The 17161-nt window shown below is 45.2% G+C and overlaps 1 protein-coding gene across 2 annotated transcripts; it reads right to left on the bottom strand.

The window, feature by feature from the left end:
• Positions 1-568: 568 nt before the first annotated feature.
• Positions 569-17025, bottom strand: TRAF3IP3 (TRAF3 interacting protein 3). Of its 2 annotated transcripts, XM_006035833.3 has the most exons (15): positions 16333-17025; positions 15068-15212; positions 14227-14284; positions 13014-13038; positions 12575-12604; positions 12008-12103; positions 7937-8008; positions 7385-7525; positions 6180-6317; positions 5457-5592; positions 4474-4536; positions 3882-3941; positions 3133-3278; positions 1071-1184; positions 569-843 (listed from the first exon to the last, which is right to left on the bottom strand). In XM_006035833.3, exons 1-15 carry the CDS (start codon positions 16675-16677, stop codon positions 730-732), a joined length of 1683 nt encoding a protein of 560 aa, XP_006035895.1. In that variant the 5' UTR covers positions 16678-17025; the 3' UTR covers positions 569-729. The 2 variants fall into 2 exon arrangements, with proteins under 2 accessions (XP_006035895.1, XP_014381270.1); XM_014525784.2 differs by lacking the exons at positions 14227-14284; positions 15068-15212; positions 16333-17025 and adding an exon at positions 13929-13949.
• Positions 17026-17161: the final 136 nt, after the last annotated feature.

Here is a 17161-nt window from a genome sequence, read left to right as displayed (position 1 = left end):
TTTTTTTTTTTTTTTTTATAAGCAAATTAGTGCCTTATAATATGGATTGGAAAGAGGATGGAGAGGAAGATCCTGCAGGACTCACTAAGGTACCATCAGAAGGGCCTGCAAAAGTGCTTGCCTACTTATGTGGAAGTATGGATTTCCTTCCCCTAGTGCACTAGGTATTTTGTGTTTTCTAGCGAGCTGCTTTTCTGCTAATGGGCATGGGCCTACAACACCCATTACTGTAAATTAAATGAGGATGGAGACTTATAGCTGGTCAAGTACTCCGTCACAAATGCCCTGTGCCCTTCCTTACCCTACAGTGAATAAAAGCTAACGTATGTAGCAGCTCACCCCTTTCTTTCACTTGGGAACTGCCCACGGGCATGTTCGTGTACATAGAGTCACTGACAGGCTGTAAATCCCTGTTTGTTAACCTCCAGGTAACCTGTACGCCTGCGCCCATGCCCTAAGTGTAGAGTAGGAGGTGTGGGTGCCTTGCAATGTGGCATTTTGACATTAGGAAAGCAGACACAAAACCTTCAGCAGTGAAGCTTTAATTAAAAACAAATAAAAATGGGAGTGACAAGAATGATCTCACAGCATTTATTAGATCACAAGGAGTTCAGAGTGAGACCAGCTCAAAATGGAGGGGAAAAATCCCTCAAGTACTTACTGTGCATATATAAAAAATAGCCTTTTTTTTTTTTGTACATGACAGTGAAAACTCATGATCTGAGTCAGTTATGGAGCTGAGGTAGTTGGCATGTATTCTGGGGGCATAAGGTTGGCTAGGAAAGCTGCCACAGCTGCTGCTATCACCACCATTAGGACTGGAATCCAGAGGCCGCATTGTCTCTGTAAGAGAGGAGCGAGGGGTGTCAGTGAATCAGGAGCCAGGGAAAATTGTAATTTTATCCCTGATCTGGACACAAATACAAACAAACTTTCCCCTCACGTCCCAGCACGTGAAAACCCACTTTCCCCAGCACCCATCTCCTGCTGGCAGTCTGCAAAGGCCTTAAACTGCTCAGCCTTATTTGCGGCAGGCAATAGCGGACGCGGTCATAAGGAGCGGCTCCTACTTTTGATTGTCTTCCCTGGAGCTGATTGAGCTCGTCCCGGCATTGATGTAATTTGGTCAGGCAGGAGCGGTACTCATCACCCAGGGCCTCCAGCTCGGCGCGGAGCTCTGCGCACTGGAACAAAACCCACGGTCATTCAAACAGTCACCGCCGCACTGCTGGGGTTAGGGGTAGGGCTCAGTGGGAAAGGGCCCACCCAGAGCCGTGAGATCCTGAGGGACTTTCACTCCCACTCTGAATATTGTTGTCTCAAGGTTAAGTGAAGCTTTTTTTTTGGTCAGGGCAGCCTGAAGGAAGCCGGAGGACGGTGGCGGGAAGGAAGGTGCATGGCCTCTGCCTGTGTATTGTCAGGCTTGTGGCTTGCAGTGCGGTTATGTTGGCAGCAGGGAGAAGAAAAGTTAATTCCCCTGTTTCTCCCTCCAAAAAAATAAAAAAGACTATGATTAAACACTGTTGAGAGACTGAAAGCAGGCTTTCCTGCTCCCACAGAGACCCTCCCTGACTTCTGAAAGATGAGTTCAAATGGATCAAAAGAAAGGGCAGCCCCAGCCTCAGCAGCTCTCCTCCGGGCGGGGTTGCCCTGAGCAGGCCTTTTCCCTCGAACCCATCTAACTGGGTCCAGCTGTGCTCTCTCAGGTGGCTGTTTTGGAAGGAGCTGTTGCCCTCCCTGCTGCCTCCTCAGCTACCAAAGTGCCCGCTTTCATGTCTTGGGTGTGAGGGGATGCTCTGCTCTCGGGGCTGGGCACAGTGCGGGGGTTTCGGTCAGCTCCGTGGTCTGGGCTGGGGTCCCCTGCGAGGGTCAGCTCGGTGTCCGCTGTGGCCTGGCCTGACTTGGCCTCGTTTCCTTTGGCAAGCCTCTGCCTCAGCTGACTTGGACCTGGGCCCTGCATCCAGTGCGCTGGAGGATACGGCCTGGGCTCACCAGGACATGCCGTGCCCCGAGGGAGCGGAGGCCCGTAAAGGGGAAAAGCTCATTTTGTAAATCCCTGTGTACAATCCCTCCACGTCTCGTAAACAAACAGAGCCCACAGCTCTTCTTGCTGCCTCTTGAAAGGGTTTAGACCAGGAGGGAGCTTGGGGAAGACTCCCCACAGCCCCTATCCCATGGACCGTGCTCGACTTTGCAAGAGCCGGTCCTTTATTTTTCATGCATGCCCCTGGTCTGGCATGCCACGAGCCTCCCCACTCCGTAAGGTTCCCCCGGACTCTCCCTTTCTGTGAAGCGTGGAAGCTGGGCTCCGCTGGAGCTAGCAAAGCCACAAGCAGGTCTGTGGCAAGCCAGAAGTTATTGCTACTGCACCATTGGCAATTCCTGAGAAGCACTTTACAGAGGGCAAACTGCCCGCCGGGCCAAGGGGAGTCCGCTGGGATGCCCACTCCTGCACCCTTGCAGGGGCTGGGTGCATCTCTGCAGAGCAGTGGCTCCCACAGTACTGCCTACTGGGCGGCTCTATTCTGCCTGTCCCACCACCAGGAAACAAGAGGCAGGAGCGAGGGATTGCTTAGGTATCTGGCTGTGTGCAAGAACCACTTTTAAATGTGCCTTCTGATGCTAGTTCCTTTTGCTAGGTACAAAAGTGCTCCTCTCTCTTTCATCTCTTCCCAGAGGTGATAATCTCAGCTTTGGAGTGTAAACTGCTTTGGAAGATTATGCATACCTGTGCTGGTTATTTTGATAGCCCTGGACTTTCGTCCATCCAAGAGTTATCTGCAGCATTGGGCTGCTGTACAAAGCTTTAAGTATAACTTCAGCTTCAGCCTGTAAAGTTTTAGCTAGCTGTGAAATACTTTGTGAATTTAAAGACGGGGTAAACAGCTTGAATTTCCCAGAATGTTATGCCTTTTGGAAATAATTTGGACGAAAACCAGAGGGGTTTCTGCTGAGGTCAGAATTGGTGTCACTCGTGTATCCTGAATCAGACAACTCAGTGCCATTAGGATGGATGCTTCTAAAAATCATTGTGCAACATTTTCATTTCTGCCTTTGAAAGCATTTTAAAATAGCAGTTAATCTTCTAACAAGATCATTTAATCTCATTAACAGATTTAGTCACCCGCTCACCTCTTTTTCCTTTGCTTTGAGCGCAGATGTCCTTTTTTGCAACTGGTCCATCAGGTTTTCCTTTTCCTCATCTTGCGGCTGCTTGAACAGAGTGTTTTGTATTTCTTTGACAGGGCTGGGGGGCTGCTGCATAGTTAAAATTTGATCTAAAAAATAGCCAGACTTCCAATGAGAAACAAGTCCAGGCTTTTAGTCTGCATCTTTATTGCTCTACAAATTGATTCTTAACTCTGCATGGTTTTTTTTTAATGTATTGGGATGCTAAGCAACTGGGAACAAGAGTGGGAGATGATTTCATTTTCAGAGGGCTCTGTCATGGGCGGGGAATTGATAATATTTAAAAACATATTTAACTGGAAATGTTCAAAAGAAATTGGGCAACGGAAGCTTTTTTTGAGGAGGGAAAGGTCCAAATTCCCAAATGTGGTTGTTTAATTGCAACTAGCCCTGAACCCCAAGGAAAATAGAAATGAATCCTAGTAGGCAAAAAAATATTGGCGTTGCCACCGAAACAGAGTTTGAAATCAATTTAATTTATTGTATCAATTTAATTTATTGTATTTATATATATATATATATAAAAATAACGGAACTAAAGTTTACATCAGCTAGGAATATAGCCTGTTGTGAACAGGTGACATTTCCTTATGCTCTGCCGATGAAGGCTGCACATGAAGTTACCGCTTAACCTCCTCGTTATATTAAAAGCATAACAGGCTTCTAGCATCTGAGTTACACATTTTGCTGACCTTTTCTTCGTATCACCTCTGCCTGAGCGCTCTGCTCCTCAGACTGGGTTTGTAGCAGGTCTGTGAACAGAACAGGGCACTATTATTGCCCAAGATATAACACATCCATTTAATCAGAGGCATTGCCTCTTCCTCTTCTAAACTGCACTTTCTCCTACCTCAACACCCCTCGGATGTGGCCTTTCAGTGGTAGCTAGATGGAAACTAAGGCTTCATAACTAGCTATGAGCAGGTTCCCTGTGACTAGTGACTTGATTCATTTCACTTCACTTATATAATTCCCAGGAAAACTGTGCCCAGAAAATTGTGCTGAAAGTAGTGGGATTGCATGCCTGCACCCAAAGGTATGCAACTGGACTTGCGTCTCCTGATGCTGGTCTTCCTGTTAGAAGAGTTAATCTCCAAATAACTGGCATGAAGGTGTTATTCTGAATGGAAAAGTCTGATGTTCTTCCAGCAGACCCCAATAGGGCTGCCTTGTTGCATGGATGGGGCTGGGCAACAGCATCAAGTGCACCAGGATGCAGGTGCTGCACTGGTGTCAGTGAGGGCAGGGCCTGACCTTCAGCCCCTCCGCATCAGTGCTACTTACTGTGCAGGTTACTGAGGGCTTCTTCCAGTGTCAGCTTCTGGATTTGTTCATTTTTGAGTTTATCTGGAATTAACAAAGAATTGATCAGTAATAGTTTGCCATGGATGACAAAAACTCTCTTAGTATTTCTGCACAAGTGTGGCTGGCTTCCTTTCCCTAAATTCTCTATGGCCTCTGGAGGGTGGAATGAAGTGTGCTGGGAGCTTTAGTTCTTCTCAACTGAAACCGAGTTTTTCTTTAGGTTGCAAACAATTTAGGGGCATTATTTACACGTCCAAAACAATATGACTTAACCACTGATGGGAGGCTAAGAGATACGGCTCTGTTTTGGTTTAATTTAAATGAAGTTTTGTGGGGCTTTAATCTGTTGTACAGGCAGAGATGTCACTCGATTGTTGTTCGTTTACTTTTATTTATTACATTTAAAATAGTCACATGAGCACTAACTGATTTTCCCAGCGTCTGTCTGGTCTGACGCTTAATAATGTGATTAGCATCCACCTATATTCTGAGCAATCACTGTGCATTACTTCAAATAGTTATGAATGCATTCATTTTCTACAGGCACATGAAATGGACCTATATTTTCCCAAATTACAGCTGGGGAAACCTGAGGTGCAGAGAGGTGAAGTGCCTTGCTCAGGGACATGTAAAAAGTCTGTGGCAGAGATGGGAATCAAGCCCAGATCTCTCTCTCCTGAGAGTTGCACAACTTTCTTAGAAGTCAGTTTTCATAAGGTGAGGTAGGGAACAAATGCACTTAGCATAGGTGCCCCATAGGATATCAAGGGCTCTTCCAAGTGGAGGTGTCAAAAACCACTAAAAAAGGGTTTTTTTAATGTTGGGCTTTAACCACTGGGATTTTTAAAAAGTATTTTCTCGTATCAGAGTCGTGCATAAGCTGCCCTGAGCCGTTTTTTGGAAATCTAAATAGATACAAATCTCTGACGCAAGTGCCACCCTCTTTCCCCTCCGCTCTGTACCTTCCAAGGCACTGACGTGCTGTGCCTTGAGCGCGTTGTCCTCCTGCAAGACCTTGATTCTGGAGTCGAGATCCGTGTGTTCGTTCTCCAGATGGCGCAGGGCCCCGTGGAGCTGGTTGTTCTGGGAATCTGCCCACTGTGTAGAGGAGAATTGCAGCATCAGGGCACTGCACGCAGCGTCCTTCCAAACCAACAATGAGGCTGGCTTCTAGACATGCGAGGCAGCCTTTGGGCGTTCGCTCCCTTACAGCTCCTATTGTTTAACCACAAAACTAAAGCTACTGTTTGTCCACCAGCATGTGGATTTGCATATTCTGTTGCTATTGCTGCATAACCCTGAATTGCAATGCAGCCTCATCTTGCATAGGACATGGGGAATATAACTACAGACAGGAGTGCTGCACAACTGTGCAGTCCAGGAAGAGAGGAATAGCTCTGTGAATCCAGTATCTCAGGGGGAAGTTAGGCAATTACTCAAACTGGAAGGCCAGGACACCAGTGAAGAGGAGGGGATGACGTTTCATGGAGATGTAACCAGTTGGTGTACAAAAATACCAGACCAAGAAAAATCTAACAATCCCCTAAATGATCTGATTTGGAAGAGGCGTGCCAGTTACCATAGCAATGCTGTCTGTGAATGAAAGCCGCTCAATGGCACTGTCTTATACCTGGGGTTTCTGATGGACTATCACACAGTGCAACCATGTGTTAGAGTGAACCTACTTGCAATTTATTCTGCAAAATGTGGAGCTTGTTCTCTAGCTCAGTGTGTTTGCTGGTCATCTCACTCCAGTCTGCTTTTAAAGTCTCATAGTGTTCTTTCCAGAGGGCACAATCTTCTTCCGAGACAGCCAGGGATCTCTAGGAGGCAAAACAACAGTAATGGTAGAGTCGGTTTACCCAGCTCAGGACTGGTCAAAATAGGAAGCTGCACTGAGATAACAGCAGCGTTGTAATTTCATACCCCTTTAGTTAAACTGGTGCCACTCTAGAGCGATTTAATATGCATTTATGCCCGTTGATCTTACACTGGCAAAGTTTCAGTGACTGATTCAGCAGCCCTGGCGCCCATCCTTTAAGACTCCCTGCTCCATGTATTGACATGAAATGCCACATATATAGCACGAATGCCACATATATCCTAATGAGGTGTGGTTTGCCCCTTCCAGGTGATGTGCTGAGCATGTTCTTTAACAGCCTTTGGGAAAAGAAAGGGAAGCCCTTTCTGCACATTTGTAATACAATGCGACTGTAATTGCCCTGCTTTTGTTTCCTGAAGCAGCACAGAAATCCTAGAATATGGTGCCACCTCCTGGATGCAGAGAAACAGGAAAGGAGTTTTTCCATCTATTCAGGGCTTTATGCACAACAGTGGCTTTTCCGGAAGTGCTTTGAGATGGTACAGGGACATCATTTGAATTCTTGTGCATTTCAACAAATTGAAGTCATTGGTTATGGATGTATTTTGCTTCTATGGGGAGGGTTATGCACAACTGAAAATACCAATCCAAATCTACCCCCTGGCCCAGAGAACTGGATGTGGGACAGCTTTTCTAGGGACAATATTTAACGATTTAAGATTTTTTTTTTTTTTAAATCAACTTCAAAGCATGGCCATACTGAGCTTTCTCTTCTCTCAATGTGCATTTGAAAAAATGCAGTAATATTGGAGACAAATCCTACAACTGGTCAAGGCGGTAGCACTTCTCTTTCTGACTGTGTTTAACTATCCGACATGTGGTTCATGCGATTTGAAAATACTCCTAGTTGTTTTTAATAGTAAAAAATGCAATCCCTCTTTCACTGAAGGGGAGAGGAGTTTTGCCACTGATTTCAATGTGAGCAGGATTTGGCCTGAGGCAATTGAACTAGTGTCATTTTTTTCCGGTAGCCTGGAAACTGATGCAACCAGGATCCCCGCTTCTCACCTGAGTGTTGTGGAGCTGCTCTTCTGCTTGGAGTTTCTCCTCAAGCACCTTCTGAATGGCCTCTTTTGCCTTCTGTTCATAGGTCTGCTTTTGGTCCTCCATCTCTATGAGGATCTTCTTCACCCCCTCCTTGGTGCAACTCTTTAGAGGAAGAATTGAACTGAGAATTGGTTAACCATGAACAGCCAGGCCTCCACTGGTAAAACAGAATAGCTCAGTCCAAAGACACTTGAAAGGTCTTAGTTGGTCCGTCCATCAGGCTCCAGCTCTAACACAACCACCGTGGCTTTGTGCTGGTTCTGTTTTTTAATATCTCCACTGTCACCACCCTTAGCAGATTATTCCCAAGTGTGATGGACCTCATCAGACTTGAGCTTTAGCACACGTGCTGTGTCAAGGCAACAAAATTAGCAGCAGTTAGAACAACAGTATGACAGAGAACGTCTTTTTTCTTTTTTTAGACCTACATGGATTCAGAAAATGAAACCCAATCCAAGTGTGGTGTTTCACATGCAAGCCGTGGTTTGTTTTTTGAAGAGGTGAGTTGGTTACCTGGGTGCAGGTCTGCAGCTTGTTTTCCAGGGTCCTGAGTTTGCACTTCAGCTTATCTTCATTCAGCTGCCCCTGAAAAAAAACCAAACAAATGAATCTAGGTCTGGAATTACTGAATTACACCAGTCTGCAGATTCCCCAGTGTTTCCATTGTTTCTGTGCTTTGAATTGCTCATGGTTTTTCTGCTCTTCTTTCCTTTCTCTTTTGTCCCTATAGCGATGACTGTATGAGTGATTTGGACCTGGGGAAATTCTTCTCAACATTTAAAGTTAAAAATAAACCTGAGAAATTTCAAAATTTTTGAGGAAAAAGGGGAACAGCTTTAAACACATCTCGCCTTCTTTTCCCTCCAACCACCTATACCAGGTGCAGGAGGGCAGGGGCTCCCAATGAGAGGGAAAGTTAAAGGCAAAAGGATGTGTAAGAACCTGCGCTGAGACCAGAACTGGCCACGTGGCTTTGTTCCATGCTTCCCAATTCTCTCACGTTGCAGCACTCTCTGTGCTGTGCTCCTTTTCTTAAAAAGCAGATACAATTTTAAGACTTATTTTGCATGTAAGATACTAGAAAGAGACATGACACCCAACTCTCCTTGCAGGCTTTTGAAACCTAAGCAAAATGAATGCAAAAGGGATACCTGTACAGGTATACGTGACTATACAAGGCACTATCGATGGGAGAGTCAGGCCACGTCTATATTTGGGTTTACTCTCAGAGTTTTCATGGGCACACCGCTCTTTTGCCAAAAGAGGGTAATTTCAGTTGAGCATTGGCAGAAAGACTTTTATTGCCAAAATAACTACATCTGTATGGGGCTTTTCACAACATTTTCCCCCTGTCGCCTAACTGACATAGCTAGAACACCCATGCTGGCAAAATGTAAGGGTAGACCATGTTGTAGCCATCCATCCGGAAGGGGCTGGTAAGAAATCCCCAATATGCCCCTCTTGGCTCTTCGTTCTCATAGTTTTAGTCAGGGTTGTTGTCTTTCTCGTCTCTGAATCCTCCTAGGTGGCAGCTGTTTTTTAAACACTACTACCAATCCCGGTATTCGGCCTTAGCAGCCAGAATGCAAGTTCAGAAAGGAGCACATAGTAGGTCAGAGGAAAGGAGCAGCACTCATGTTTACAGAGGGGACCAGTGATTTTTTGGGGTGCCTTGGTTTTGATTATCTGCACGGGATCCCTTGGATCAGATTTCTAGCTATGCCGAAAAACCCGGTTCCACGTGAAGTCAAATCAACAGAAGATGAAGAACACTGGTACTTTTTGGTCTTGGTTTTAGCTCAAAAAATTGGATGTCTACGTGGGCACTCCTAATAAGTTGACTGTAAAACCCTAGATGCTCCATGTGCGTCGATCAGGTGATTTTTTTTTTTAATTTTTTTTTTGCTGCAACTGCAGTGCTTTGGCTTTCCTCTGATTGGTAGATTGTATCTGATGTTTCTTCCCTTCTGCTTCCTGCTAGTCATTTTAATACCTAGTTGACAATGCAATTTTAAGCAGTGTTCATGAACTGAATTTGTTTTACATAAACACCACCCCTGTGCAAAACACAATGGAGAAAAGTGGGTCTAATCTGTGGCAGAAACAGAGTTGGCAGCTCCCACCAAAAACGCCTGTAAACTAGGCGCAAAGACCCGAAACTTCCAAAAGCCTGGACCAGGAAGCATTAAAATGATGCATTTGCACTTCAAACATAATTATGTTTTGCTAATTATTGTGACAACACCAAACTTACTTAGCTGCTTTCATCTGAGAGTCTCAAATTATTTTAGAAACCATGTTTAATTAAGCTTTCTAGCCGCTTTGATGCTTCCCTTTTCAGAGGGCAGCCTTCCTTCTGACTGAGGCACAGATAGCTGCCGTGCAAGCCTCCTAAATCTAGATAATAACACAGCAGAAACAGAACCCAGCAGTCAAGAAGCTAAGCCCATCAGTTTAACTGTTTGTCATCCTCCTGCTGTACTGATGAGCCCATGCATTTAGATGCACCCATAAATCTAAATTAAGATCCTACAAGGTTTCCCAGCATCATTTAAATTATAGCCGGAACATTCTTTTCCTTTTCACTTCATAATTGTTTGATAGCTCTTAGGAACTGCCCTACTATCTGATGCCATATCTCATTATAGCAGCATGGCAACCCGCACCTAATTCCCCACACAAATGATTTCAGAAGGGACCTGCTAAGGACTTCATTTGCCAGCTGTGGTCTGCAAAGCCCCGCTTACCTTAGTCTTTTTTCTAGCCTATCCTTCTGTCACATGGTCCAAGATGCTCCCAAAGGACCAATTCCTAACTATAACATTTATTTGCATTGGTTTCAATGCCAAACCAGCTGCAAGGTCATTTTTACTGTCTCTGAAGAAAAGCTAAAAAGCAGAGAAATCTTTCTTACAGCAAAGATAAAGAAGCAAAGTGCACCCACCTGCTTCTCATCTGAGGTTTCATGGCTACTTCCTGCCAACGTGTGTGTTAGGGTGTTTTTTCCTGCTCGTAATATATATATGAAGAAATACTGCAAGGCGGAAGTTTCAAAACCACAGCACATCTAACATTTTTTTTTTCACTACATCTCACCCAATTGCTTGGCTCCTCTGTCCTGACAGACTTCTTTCAGATACATTTTTGCAGCGTGGTTTCAAATCAACCACTATTTTATTTTTGTGCCATCTATTTTTTATTTTAAATGGGGTCATAATACCAGTTGTATTGTGGCTTGCAACTTCCAGACATAGCAGCTTAACTCTACTTCAGTGCTTTTGGGATCAAGCATGGTTACTGGTGAATGCCTCTCCATGGTACACTGAACAAGGGACTTGGGTGGCAAGGGCTCTTTCTGCAGAGTATGTCAGCAGGCGTTTAACATTTAAGTGTGTGGGCTTAAGTCCTATTGAATCATCCAGTATCAAATGCTTTGCTGAACTTGGGGCCCCGGACCTGTGCTCTGGGGCTGAGCAGCCATAGGATATATATATAAACTGCTACCCAGCTGGCTTTCGCCTCCTGGGTGGTTCTCTCAGAGAAACTAAGCCATGCTCTTACTACAAGGGACTTCAAGTGGCAGGACTGAGACAGTATACAAGAGGTGTTTGTGCTACTGGCTGTATTTTAGATCAGGGAAAGGATAGAGGTGTTCAGCTCCCAAAGCTGTGAGCCTGGCATCCTCACCAGAAATGAATTCCTTTACATTTACAAAAGTGGCATAGACTGAGAGCATCATTCTGGGTTCCTTCTCAGGCCCTAAATTAGCAGGGTAGAGCCTTGGCACAGTGCAGTAGGGCCATGCAAATCAGCAGGCTGCTAGAGAGGTTATAGAGGATGTCCCTATTGTTCCTCTTTGCTTATCTGCAGGAAACAGAATGAAGTGGAGGTGCTTCTTCTAAGACAAGGAGATACTGATGAAAGTGGCTTGTCAACCATCTTTTTTTATTTCTTTATTTATTTTGGTGGGGAGAGGGGAAAGACTTCATTTGGGTTTTGTTTTTAATTAAAATGCTTAGATAAGTTTTAAGCAGACATTTGTTTTGAATTAAAAACAGTTTCTTCTTTGCAGATTCTGTGCGCTTCTCCCGTCTTACTCTTTAATGGGGAAAGACTTAGAAATGGGGGCAAGGCCTCACAGGGTATAAATAAAGCCTTAGCAAAGTATTAAACAAAACCCACACACCAACTTTTTCAATTTAAAGATTAAAAGGAAACGTTGTTTCCCTCCAAATAGTACCAGAAGAAGAAGAAAATCTTGTAAGTTATTAAAGAAGCCAGCCCCTTTTTCTACCTAATCCTGTATTTCAACTGGTCCTCAAATTAAATGATGTTAAGGAACAGGGTAAGGAAGTTTTTTTTGTTTGTTTGTTTTTTTGTAGGCTAAACAGTTCCCAGACTTGCCGATGCTGCTCCACTTGAGATCTCTCTCGTCTCCGTCAGGAAAGCAAAGAAATCCTAGTGTGTGTTAGTGGGTAGAAACAAGAGATGCAGCATCTCCCTTCACACACTTAAGACTCAGAGGGGAGCTGGGATCTCCCACACTCAACAACACCCAAGAGCCCCAGCCTGGCAGTTTGGTACCTGCCAAGATTTTTCTGATGCTTGCAGCAGCGTGGATAAGAGCCCTTGTAAAACCACCATCTTCTGCTTCAGCAACAGCTCTCGGTGCAGCGCCTCCTGCAGGTTAAATAAGAGATCCAGACTCATGTAGGTTGCGTCTACACATTCAATTAATGCACATTAGCTAGGGTGCATTAAGACTAGTACCTCAATTGTGGGGTACTAGGAAAAAAAAAAAAAGTGGGGCGGATTAGTCTATTTTAATGCACATTAGCTAAAGAGCACAATTTTTTGTGATGCATTAAAATAGGCTAACCTTCATTCAAGCACGTGTAGACATTGCCGTAGTGCCCGAAGCTCACTGGAACATCCCGGAGAAACCCATTTAATCCCCAGGCCTTCTTACAGCCATTTCTCACTCCCCCCTGTATTTGAGAACCTATTTTCTGGACTATAGCGATTGCTTCTTTGGCTCTCCTGGCCATGCCAACACTAGATGGGGGTTACCAGCTTAGCAGAAGTATTGTGTTTTACATTTGCTTTTCACCTACTATTAAAACTGTATTGGTGGGGTTTTTGCATACTTACCTTGAGGTAGTTAGAAAGCTGAATTATTTCCTAAAATTAAAAGAAAAGTACATTAACAACCCAGGATCATATCACTTAATATTTTTTTTTTTTGGACCAAGTGGAACGTGAGATTTAAAAAAATAAAAAACCCCCAAATCAACTCATAAAAGACTAAAACGGTTTGCAAGAAACAGTGACAAGTGTAGGAGTTTGAGTCCAGTAAGTCTGGGGGCAATAGTGTGTGTGTGTGTATATATATATATATATATATATATATATATATATAGCCCTCCTCTAGTGCAATAGAAGTAGTAGTTTCATAGGTCTCAGTTTCCAGCATACTTTGTCATCTGTGTCCTAGGATGAATTTCTTCTTCCGTTTACAGAAACTGTCCCTTTGATACAAGGGCAAGGGGATTCTTAGGTATTTCTCTACCAGTTCTTGTGTTCTGCTTACCTTATCCAACACTGCTATTCCACAACTAAAATGAGAGAGAGAAAAGTTATTAAGATGCACATGATACAGATTTTGTGAAAGAGACGAGCGCAACGGGTATATTAAAGAGGAACATTAAGAATATCCACTAGGCAGAGGTCCAGCTAGAAAGATTAGTATAGTGCGATGAGGGCAGCTCTCAGGGCCGGGTCTCCTGCCAGCCCGCCCACCTGTCTCTATGGGGCAATTCACCCAGTCTCACCTGCCATAACTTCGCTGTTCTCTAAACTGTTGGTATAATATGGGAAACTGCCCATTACTGCCCCAATGCCAGGGGGTGCCATCTGCAGCTCCAACCTCCCCCACACCACAGCCCACACCTTGCAGATGGCATCATAGTTCTTATGATGTTTAGCCCCACACTGGGCCCCATAAGCCTCCAGTCTGGACCCCAACTGGATCCCTCCAATCAGGCAGCCTACTCCACCCTCATTTTGGGCTGTCTCACTCCCTGAACTCTTCCCCCTCTCAGGTGTGCCCCCCTAGCACCTTTGGCCTCACCTCCACGGCAGATCTGAACCTTAGGCCCTCAGTCAGTTCTGGGTGTCCCTCTGGCCCTTTTGACCTTTCTGGTCCTGGCCCCAGCATCAATCAGTCACGGGTGCCTTAAGTCAGACTTCTAAGCATTTAGCTCATTTTCTCACCGAGGTCCACCTTCTCAGCCCTACTATAGGATTACCCACCCAGTTGTGGGAGCTGGAGTTATTAAGGCACCCCAACACACCTTTCACAAGGAAGGTAACTGGCCTGGCATTTCCTTGGGGCTCCCACATCACTAGGAGCCCCACCAGGCCACCCATCCCCAGCAAGGTGCAGTTTTAAGTCATGCTCAGGACCAAGAGCCTCCTAGCCAGCCCCATAAGCTCCTGCCCTTACCTCCTGGGTGCTCCTGATGCAGCTCCACTAGGCAATGCTCCTACCTGGGCAGACAGCTCTTATATACTAGGTTCTCACAATGGCTGCCATCATCAGACATATGCTGGATGCCTGACCCAGCCTTTAAAGTAGCAGGTGCCAACAATGCCCTACCACATATAGCAGTAAATAATGCTAATGCAAAGTGCTTTTCCTACAGAACGACCTTTATGACAACCTCAGGGTATCCTGCAGCAATCTCTAAATTCACCTTCCTACTGAGGAAAGCTTTCAGTTGGATAGGTGACCAAATACTTACTCTGTTTGCTGGCTCGAGTCTATCTTTATTGTGCTAGAATCTGCCAGTGTCTGAGTGCCTGTGGAAATAAAATTGAGAGGATGTGGTTCTGGTTCCTAGGTTGTAAATAAGTAATATGGTTGCTGCCATTCACACTTTCCTTCCAAGTTTAAGTATTGCTGACATGCAGCCATTTCTAGGGTGAAACATGGCAGTTGAAACCAGCATGCAGCAACACACCCTAATTTAGCACAAGAGGCACAGCAGAAATCTGTCTGCAGCCGAAGCTGGAAGTGGGAGATAAGCAATTAGACCAGTTAGAAGTTGGCCAAGGCCCTGGCAAACAGTCCTGCCCCTGCATAAAGTAGCAGTGCTTTTTAAATTGGGAAGGGGCCTCCTTTTCATATCTGAACTGAACAATAGCTCCTCCAGCACCATATCGACAGCTGGCTGGGGTACTGAGTTAACGACTGCCTCTGTAGAGAGCATCATCTACCAAACTGGTGTGTTCTTCATGTGTGGTTCAGAAAGGGCTGATCAGACCTGCTTGATAAACAATATCTTCTCTTTAAGCACTTGCATGGGGCTACTAGGAAGAGGAGCTTTGCATTATGTTACTAGGGTGTCACGTCCTGCTCCTATATTATTCCAGTGCAAATGACTCCAAGATTTCTGTGATGCAGGATGAAGCCCATAGTGAATGGACACCTAAGAATATTCTTTTGCAATGGAGGCAGGCTTTCTCTGCCTGCTCTAAAAGATTTCCCTTGAGCTTTGGAGGCTTGAATACAATGCCGCCTTGACCTGAGTCACCCTGAATTTGGTTTTACAAAACCTTGCCAGCCTCACTTCCCCTCTGTACCTTGGCTACGTTTGGAGATTTCTTTGCTGAAGAGGCTTTCTGATGAAACACCACAGAAGTGTGAGTTGCTTTGTGCTAGGGGCACTTTGAGGCCGGGCTGAAGGTGTTTGTGATGCAACAAAGGCATGCTGTTGTTCCAGGAGACCTGAAATGAAAAGTCAATTGCATTTATTTAAAATAAACTGTTAAATATCAGGAGCCAAAAAGGTTTATGTGCTTGCATATGGGGTTCTTCCATAGATTGTGCAGCCAGTGGATTGTGGGAAATATCAGCGGTGGAGACTGAAGGAGAGGGTGAGAGCAGGTTCTGGGCATAATTTTTCAGAGGTGCCAAGTCCCTGCAGTGGGGTCAATGTGAGGATTTGGTCTATGTGGTGGCGAAGCCGCTGGCTGAGAGGGAGATTAGCAGGCAGGGCGGCTGTGCCACATGCATGAAGATACTTGTTCCAGGTTCTTGTTGACTGCCCTGGGATTAATGCTAGTATGCATGGGGGGGACGTACGCTAAATAATTGCCCTGCACATCCATGCATTATACAGGAGACCAAAGGGCTTGGCCAGGCTTGTGGTGTCTCCAGTTGTTGTTTTACTGTCTTTGGTCGCTCACTGCAGCTTGGTCTTTTAGATAACAATACTGGGTAAGAGGCCAGGGGGTAGAAAGGAAAGAAGCTGAAAGTTTCCTGGCTGCCTGTGTGACACTATAGGAGCTTAATTTTCAGTAAGTGCATTAGTGCCTCTGTGCTGGACTAACGTGGCTAACTACATCTCACTGCTGGTTGGGTACAACATGGAATAGGGCCTGCTGTGTAAAAAGATACGGAAATTAGGGAACAGTCAAATACTTGTTATTGGAGCAGCAGGAGAAAATTAACATCAATGAAGACAACAGCGGGAAGTCATGTTTCTATGTGATCAACTGAAAAAGCTAAATGCTTATGATAGTAGTCTCTGCTTTTTGGTGGGAATGTGAAAGAATATGCACAAGGGGGAGGCCTTAGTTTGCTATCGAAATGGAGGTTTGCACTGTGAGACATGGCTGCAACTCTCTGGGATCAAAACTCAGAATATGGAGTGCAGAAAAAGCATGTAATGAGTGGCATGATAAAATGCCACCCTGGAGGGAGCATATGGAGTCTAATGGCAAAACTGGAACTTTCCTTCCAGTGCTTCCTGGCTCTGATCCCACTCCCGTGTTGACCTCAGTGGACATGGCGTGTCCTCATACAAAGCCACTCAGCACCCATGGAAAGCTTGTGACCCCGTTACCTGGAGGGCTGTGGACGCTCTCAGATCCATCCGTGACCATATGCTCAGGGGAGTCCATGTTCCACCGTCTTGTCCCAGAGGCACTTGTGTTCCCATGGGAGGCCTCCCTTGTTTCTTGTCTGCTTCAGTCCCTAGGTTCCTTCTTCTCAGAAACTCCTTTTGGCGGGAGCTCTGGGACTGCTCCTTCATCTCTTTCTTCCTGTATTGTCCCATACGGCGGCACGTGGTCACGTTGTTTCGCCTCCGCAAGTTCTCGCGTGTCTCTTGCCGCCGCTCACACTTCTCTTCATAACTCTCATTCGGACTCCTACGCCGATGAAGGGTCTTCTCAGGTTGACTGATCATGGTGTCCACCGACGCTACCCTAGCTCTGTCCTGGTGGCTTGGGTGGAGCTCTTCCCTAATGAAAGTAAGAAAGAGAAAGACACTGAAAGTAAGTGTCTTTCTGGACACTTTACAAAATAAACTAGTGCATATGAGACTTTTACAGATGCTGGACGCCAAGTCCAAGACATAGCCACAGTTCTAGAGTGATACCCGCTGCATCCAAGGAATAAGGCTGTGTCATGACATACAGATGTGCTGACAGAAAATAATTGTTGTGTCTCTGTCCCTAAATGCGGATGCATGTGCTAATCTGGGGTACTCCTTGAACTGGAAAATCAACTGCAGTTTCACTCATGTCTTAAGTGACGAGACCTATTCTGCAATCTATTAAATCTTGCCATTATCAAATCCTTGCTGCTATTCTTCTTCTTTGCTTGGCGTTACCCTCCTGTTTCTAGTTATAATCCTTTTTCCTATTTAAATAAATAGACAAGCAACAACA

Source organism: Alligator sinensis, unplaced genomic scaffold (assembly GCF_000455745.1).
Source record: "Alligator sinensis unplaced genomic scaffold, ASM45574v1 scaffold589_1, whole genome shotgun sequence".
Classification (NCBI taxonomy): Eukaryota; Metazoa; Chordata; order Crocodylia; family Alligatoridae; genus Alligator; species Alligator sinensis.
Note: the sequence above shows the minus strand (reverse complement) of the source record. Positions and strands in the feature narration are given on the sequence as shown.